This window comes from Periplaneta americana, chromosome 13 (genome assembly GCF_040183065.1).
Source record: "Periplaneta americana isolate PAMFEO1 chromosome 13, P.americana_PAMFEO1_priV1, whole genome shotgun sequence".
NCBI classification, from domain to species: Eukaryota; Metazoa; Arthropoda; class Insecta; order Blattodea; family Blattidae; genus Periplaneta; species Periplaneta americana.
Window position 1 is genome coordinate 126,404,836 of NC_091129.1, and position 7,962 is coordinate 126,412,797.

The 7,962-nt window shown below is 34.2% G+C and overlaps 1 protein-coding gene across 2 annotated transcripts in view; it reads left to right on the top strand.

The window, feature by feature from the left end:
* Positions 1 to 7,242, top strand: part of LOC138712398 (sodium-coupled neutral amino acid transporter 7-like) — a 216,576-nt gene extending 209,334 nt beyond the window's left edge. For both annotated transcript variants that reach the window (XM_069844161.1, XM_069844157.1), the window contains 3 exons: positions 523 to 785; positions 2,584 to 2,783; positions 4,862 to 7,242. In XM_069844161.1, the coding sequence (XP_069700262.1) occupies positions 523 to 785; positions 2,584 to 2,783; positions 4,862 to 5,034 (636 nt within the window). In that variant the 3' untranslated portion in view covers positions 5,035 to 7,242. The remainder of the gene's footprint in view (positions 1 to 522; positions 786 to 2,583; positions 2,784 to 4,861) is intronic.
* Positions 7,243 to 7,962: the final 720 nt, after the last annotated feature.

Below are 7,962 nucleotides of genomic sequence, written 5' to 3' on the forward strand. Positions count from 1 at the left end.
CCATCCCGAAATGTAGTAATCATACTCCTGGTAGCAGCCCTTTAATGGACCTCATTAAAGTACACCTATTCATTAAAGTTCAGGTGTTCCACCAATCAGAAAATACCATTGTAGCAATATGAAAGCGCAAGTATTGATTATTCTAGGATGTGCAATCGAAAGACAGCTAGCGCGAGACATTTGTTTCTTGGAAAAAAATAAATTTTTTCGCGTCTGCGCACATCTCACAATTTACGAGCTATTGTACAAGGTCAGTTCTGCTCCTCAGTCAGATAAGAATAACATGAATACTTATGAATAATTTCAAGTTAGAAATATGGTCGAGCATAAAAAGTCGTATGAAACTTGACTATAATGGTAATTAAGACGCTCGAATGAAAATTATGAAACTCGCTTGTGCTCGTTTCATAAACATTCTCGCGTCTTAATTACTACTATTATAGGCTCGTTGCATAATGTACTATTACAGCATCAATGTGAATGGCATTACATACAGATTTTCGTTAATTTGTGTGTCTACAGTGCCATGTGAGTGTGATACCAATCTACGCCTGTCTCCGTGAGCGAACTATGGCTAACTTCGCGCTGTGTTCGTCTGTTGCAATCTTTGTATGTGTGGCAGCATACTCACTGACTGGAATATTCGGATATCTCACGTTTGGTTCATTTGTAACTAGTGATGTTCTTGAATCCTACTCTGGCTCCAATGCCATTGTACTTATTGGAATTGTGGCAATAGCTATCAAAACTTATACAACATATCCAATACTACTCTTCTGTGGCAGGTGAGTTAACTGTGAAATTTTGTATCATATTTTCTTCAAAACTTTGGAAATACTTTTAACGAATGTTCCAACTTTATTAATAACACACAAACTTGATACTTGAAAAGTACAAATTATGTTTGAGATCTGGTTCATAATTTTCTGTCTTTTCCCAAGCTATGTTATCTTCATTTGTCAAGTTCATATCACCATTAGATGGCAGAATAATTTGTGTTATTGTTATTATTCTTGTTTTGTTTTATTGCCAATTTTTTTGTTACCACGTTAGTAATTACTTTATCTTTATTGCCTTTATATTGTGTTCTGACGTCTTTTTTTCTCTTTGTTTATTATTTGGTTTTTCCATGGAAATCGGAGATTCCAGAACATAGCATACAAATTCCAGGAAATCATTCCAAAAATGATCCTCCATACATTCTTAAGTTAGATGCCATGGAACTACTCTGCAGCACATATAAGGATCACCTTCAAATTTATACAGATGGATCTCTAAATCCTAATAGGCCTAATGGGACATCAGGAGCAGGGTATTATATTCCAAAATATCAAGAAAGTTATTTCATACCATGTTCATCCTCCTCCAGTCTTGACACTGAATTGCTAGCTATTGATGCTGCTCTTCAGTGTGTTACTCAAATTTCTGAAAAATCTATTTGCATACTTACTGACTCCAAGGGGGCTATATTTAATATAATTAAATATGTACCAAATATGCACATAGAATTATTCCAATTCAGAAACAGCTAAGTAAACTAAAAAAAACTCCAAAAGGAAATAACATTTCAATGGATACCTAATCATTGTGGTATACCTGGAAACGAGAAAGTCGATAATATTGCAGAACAGGCAACGTATTTGCAACCAAGACCTCTTCAAGTGATATCTCTATCCAGTGCTTTTGCTTCAGTAAAGTCTCATTTTATAAACCTATGGATCAACAATTGGCTCTCTTCTGATAAAGGAAAAATTTTACAGTCTATACAAAAGAAACCAAATGACCTAGAAATGTACAAAAACTTGCCCAGACATGTTCAAACATTTTTAACAAGAGCCAGAACAGGTCACATTGTCACACAATTGTACCTACACAGATTTTACATTTCTGATAATCCTACTTGTCTGTGGTGCAATAATCATGATGAAGATCTGGAACACATTCTTCTATACTGTCCATCTATAAACCAGAAAAGAAGTAAATTAAAATCATCAGTACCAGTTGCAGAAGACACAGCCCTGCAGTATATATATATTGACAACACCCCAACTCTGGTTACTAGCAACAGGCATCTATAAAGAACACTGATCAAAAAACCCCTCATTTCTCGTGAAAAACATCAACTGAATAGACTACAGTGGCCTATAGTGGATTTTATGTTGTCAGCAAACAGCTGGATACATTAAGAAGATTGATTGATTATTTGGTTTTGTCCAGATATTCCCTTATTTTTCAGTCAATTATTGTTGTAAATAACTGACATGTACTTGAAGATATGTAACAGGATGATAATTTGAAGAATTAATAATAACCTTTTTTAGTAGTAAGAATGACGAAAGAAGTGAGGTTTTAGCTCTGGAGGTTTGAATTCTGAATGATTGAATAAGCGCACAAGCTGTTAGTTTTTCATACTAGGATTCGGGTTCTGAAGCCTTTCAAATATTTGCCAGGTGTAACACTTGTATTACTTGCTTGCTATGTTGTTTACTTCCTTCAGTGGGTTAATGTCATCTTCCAATATTAAAGAAAAAATATGATGAGACCTGTATATTAAAGTAACAGTTGAATACAATTTCTGTTTAGGGAGGCTGTCAGCAACCTTTGGACGAATTTATTGTACAGTAATGAGAGTGATGTGGCAATCAGGGAACCGAGACGACGTGTTGCCATAGCTACAGTGTGGTTCATTCTCACCCTGGTCTTGGCTCTAGTTAGTCCAGATATAGGCTCTGTCATTAACATACTTGGAAGTCTGGCAGCCATTTTTATATTTGTTTTTCCAGGTAAGAATATTAAATGAAACTATGATACCTTATGTGGAAATTTTCTTTTTACAGTGACATTTAGAATCAATAGTCATATCATTTATAGGGAAAATAATGTCGTACATCTACAGATCTAATGTTAAACATTTCTATCTTGAGTGATAGCACTTTTAAATAGCCTTCTGTTACTTATTTAATATTTACTTATCCTTAACCAAGATACCTAATAAATGTGATGGGAACTCAGTAGCTGATCTTACAAATTTAATGGTGAATAAGAGCATATAACCAGATTTTCTCCTATTACTTTTGTTTTCTTAGACTATTTCTATTCTATAATTGCTCCGCTACTACCATGTGATCATATCACTAGCTTTAAGCAATCTTTGTAGCTTAAAATGGTTTTACTATGATGTACCAAAGTACATATGATATTTCCGTGCAGGAATTCCGCGTTACCATATGGTGAAGAATGGATAGAACGGAGAATGGGGCTTATTCCGTCAGATCCCGGCCACTTAGTCACTCTTAATGAATGCACCTCTGTACATAGTGTTGGACATTGTGCCACTGTCACATATTCTGTGACAACACAGTACGTGAGGGTAGGCCACCAAAGGGAAACAGAGAGGTAGAGCTTAAACTGATAAGGATTCAATCTGGCATCGGAACTAGAATCCAGTGTGGCTTAGTGGATAAAGCATCAGCATGTAGAGCTGAAAACCCAGGTTTGAGTCCTGGTGCTAGAGAGAATTTTCTTCATTCTACCCATTCTTAAAATGGTTTGTTGAAAAAACGCCTGCCTGTCCCATCCACCCACCTGCCTTTCTCTTTGTCTCTTTACCTCTTTACACATACACACACACCATCAATCCAACAACCCACCCAGCCATAATTTATTTTTATCAATGCAGTTACAGTAATTACTGGTTTATTTTCCTTTGCAGATACCTTATCAAAGAAAGGGGGACTCAATCCTTGATCTTATAAATTTCGTAGAGAATAAGAGAATGTGGCCAGTTTTTATCCTACTCCTTGTTTTATGTTCCCTTCCATTCTCATTTCATGACTGCTCCACTATTGTCATATGATCACATCTCTAATTTTGAGTAGTCTGTGTTTCTGTGTTATTTAAAATGGTTATTGAATTCTTTAATTCGTTCATTTCATTCAGTCATAATGTCATCCTTGCAAACACCATAAATTATAAACTCACACACTCACGTACTTACCCATTAATTTGTTAATTTGTCCTTCCACTCTCCCTCTGGCCCACATACCAAGCCACTCAGTCGTCTGTCCGTCCATCTGTCCACCCACCCAGCCACTCACTCACTCACCCACCCACCCATCCATCCATCCATCCACTACCTATCCACTTACACTTTCTCTCTTCTTCCACTCACCAAACTATTCTATCTTTCCATCTATTCACCCACTTATCCCTTCATCCTCCAATTTATTACATCTGTTCTCCAAATGATTGTTCATTTATCCAATCCCGTCTGTGGCACAGACAATCCATGAAGGGCCAAGGCCGATTAGCCGACTGCTGGCCTCACATTTACCTGTCACAGAAGTGAACGATCATCTAACCAGAACGGAGATATCGTGTGGTCAGCATGATGATCCCCCCCAAGCTGTTATAGCGGTTTCCGAAATCAGATTTCACTACTTATTGTAGCTCTTCAAATTCATCACGATGCTGGGTGGGCACCGGTCCCATCACTGATCAAAATTTCATGAGGAAATTCCTTTCTCATGAGGACTCGAACCAGACAGCGCTAAGGCACAGGACTCTTCAGCATTCAATTAGTTGGCTTATTTATTTCAGCATATTATAGTGGGAACTCTAAATTTGATGTTCTATTATTTGACGAGGCTGGTAGTCACTGGAACAAACTTGTGTTGAGTGTTGTTATTTAACGCACACAATACATATAAAACTTATTGATAAAGATACTGTGGATGAGTACATGGAAAGATGGTCGTGTGATAGAACTTAAAATCATTCCATTACCAAACAGTCAGTCATTCTCCCACTCCTCTCCCTTGCTTGTTCTTTCCCATGTTTAATGTTACGTTTTATTTTATAGGTTTGTGCCTTATGCAGTCTGCCTTTCCACTACATCTCAACAAGGACAAACTTAAACTTGTTGCTGGAATTCTCTTTATTCTTCTTGGAACATTTATTTTTGGAGTGGTGTTTGTTCAGGCCATTATTCATTTTTACGAGAATCCTATACCATCCATAAAGCTTTGTGTGTAACTCAAAGACTATTTTATATAAGCATAACGCTTGTACAGAATGCTTGAGGAAAAAATATTGATATTAGGTGTGTTAATGAAAAACTCTCAGATTACAAATAACATTGTTGCTCTTGATCGTAATTTAATGTATACTGAGGGGCAGAGCGAAGGGTATTGTCTAGTTTGATCTGTTTACTGGGGAATGACCTACAGAAATATTTTCTGCCTCTAATTTTATTACACAGTTTTTATTACTTCAAATCTTGATTCTTAAATATAATCCAATCCCCCAACGCTGTACATATTTATTTATTTAAAAAATACCGTAAATTTATTAATGGTGGATAAACATTTAAACTCGTAGTAATGGTGATATGAGGATCTGTGTAGCTTGTAATGAAAGTGCCTTAGAATGTTGAGTTTTGTGGGAGACATTTTAGTTAACAATTTAAAAATATGAAAATGCTCAAAAATATCAAATACTACTTGCTATAATTGTTAGTAATTTTATTTCAGGTGACAAGACTGACTTCAGATGTACATAACTTCATCATATTTTATGCAACACATTCGTTTTTAACATACATATTATTTTACTCATAAGTATTGAGGTACTAGCATTTAGGAAATAATTATTGTTCACATAATATATTGACATCCTGAATGGGCATTTTGTGTATCATAGTATTACATTTTGCTCTAATTTTGGATGTGGCTGTGAATCTTTATGCTTGTTTTTTTTTCTTTGATGCTATGATTTATATTGAATTAATACATCATTTGATCAGAACTCAATATCTGCCATATTCCTATTTACAGTAAAGAGTTCAATTCCTTATGATTTTCATCTCAAAACAGTTATCAGAAGTCGTTGCTAAATGAAAGAAGAATCTTCTTCAGTATATAATTTTGAAAGGGTTATATTAAATCACCTATAACAGTTCTTCTTTTTAAATACTCGTACTATATCAGTAAAATTACAGTAAAATCTTCTGTTCATTTTTAATTGGTTTTGTTGGATTTTTAATGTCCTATTTTTCTTAATAATATACAGACGTGGACAAATTGTTAGACTAAAACGTTTTCTTGGAAATATGATATAATTCGTCATATCAACTATCAGTGTAATTTACAGAGTCTCTATTGTTGTAAATATGATTGTTTACACCTTCTAGTATACTTTTCCAATGGTTATAAGTATATTTTTTTCTGGCTATGTTGGTACTACTGGTGTTTTAATTATATACTGCAGAAGATATTCTCCCATGGCCTGCAAGAAGACCGGACATGAACGAACTTGAAAATCTGTGATCTATACTGAAGAAGAAAGTGAACAAAAAGAGGCTTACAACAAAACATGGACTCATTTAAGCACTATCTGATATCTGGCTACATGATGCTGATATTCAAAGAAAGTGTAAAACTTTGGTTTCCAGCATCCCTGACAAAATCAACGTGTTAATAAACAATAAGGGAATGTTCACAAAATATTAGTAACCTCCAGACTCAATTTTCTGTTCATTATATCTGTGCAAAATACATTTTTGTTCATTATTTCTACCGATAAATACAGCCTCATTGCACATATAATTAATTTTTTCTAATAATTTGTCCAGGTCTGTAGATAGTGTGAATTTTGGATTCACAAAGTATTTGATTTGCTATTGTCAATAATCTGTTCCTCCAACCTGTTTGCCTTCTCCTAATTTAAATATTCCAAGAAACTAGAACACGAAATCTCATTTGCACATGGTTGGTTGATTGGTTTCTAATGCCGATCATGTGACAACTTATCTCGTAAATGACTGGTCTTAGCGAATTTGATACCCATTTTCAGTGTGTGTGCCTTGTACTAATACATTGGCTGGTAAAATTACATATAGAAAATTGTAGAATATAGTCTTTACATTATCATTTTTGTACGTATCAAGAGATTTTTACACGCTGTATATCCAGTACATGGGACCAATGGCTTTACATCCATATTTCTATGGAAGCCATACTTAAGAAATTTTCCTACTTATAAAACTATCAGCCTTGATCAACATTGAACCTGCGTATTGTAAATCAAGAGGAAAGTACAATAACTCTGGACTGCCAATACATAGTTTATAGCTGTTTAAATGGAATTGTTGTTTGTTTGTGTAGAGCAAAGCTGTATTATCTTTTAGACAGACATGTATAAAACTGTTTTTTCTTACTGTTTGAATAAAATATTGTACTTAAATTTCATGGTACCAAAACATTGACATTAATTGTTGACAATAAATTTGGTCATGACAGATTGCTTAGAAATGCACCTTGTTTGGCCATTTTTATAAATAGACTGTATTTAAGAAATGTACAAAAGTGTATTTTTTTAAGGCTATTGCTTGCCAATATAGAATCTCTATAGCAGATGTGGGAGTACATAATGGTACCAATTAATTCTGGTAATACTGTCACTCCTCTCAACGTGTACTTTTTTCTGTTTTTATCGCCAGTTAATCATTAGTGTAGCTGCCCCTGACATTATCCCTTCAACTTGGTGTGAAGTATTTTTAGATTTTTTACATAGTATTTTTATTGCATCAAACCAAGCATCCTTAGGAACTAAAATATTTCATGTTTCTTTTGTAATAATTATTTCTTCTGTAAAAAATTGCTGAGAAAGTCGTTTCAGATAATTTTGAACAAATAAGAAAATGTGCAATTTTGTCATAAAGCACTTCAAGTCAGTTAATAATATTTAATTTTCTTACTTCCATATGAATTGTCTCATGATTATTAAAGAAAGAAAATCCATCTTACAGTTCAAGAGATAATAGTAATTTTTATTTTCATTTAGGAATAATAATAATAATAATAATAATAATAATAATAATAATAATAATAATGATGAACGATGAAAGAGTAATGGAATGGAGAAAAATTCTCTCCGGCGCCGGGATTTGAACCTGGGTTTTCA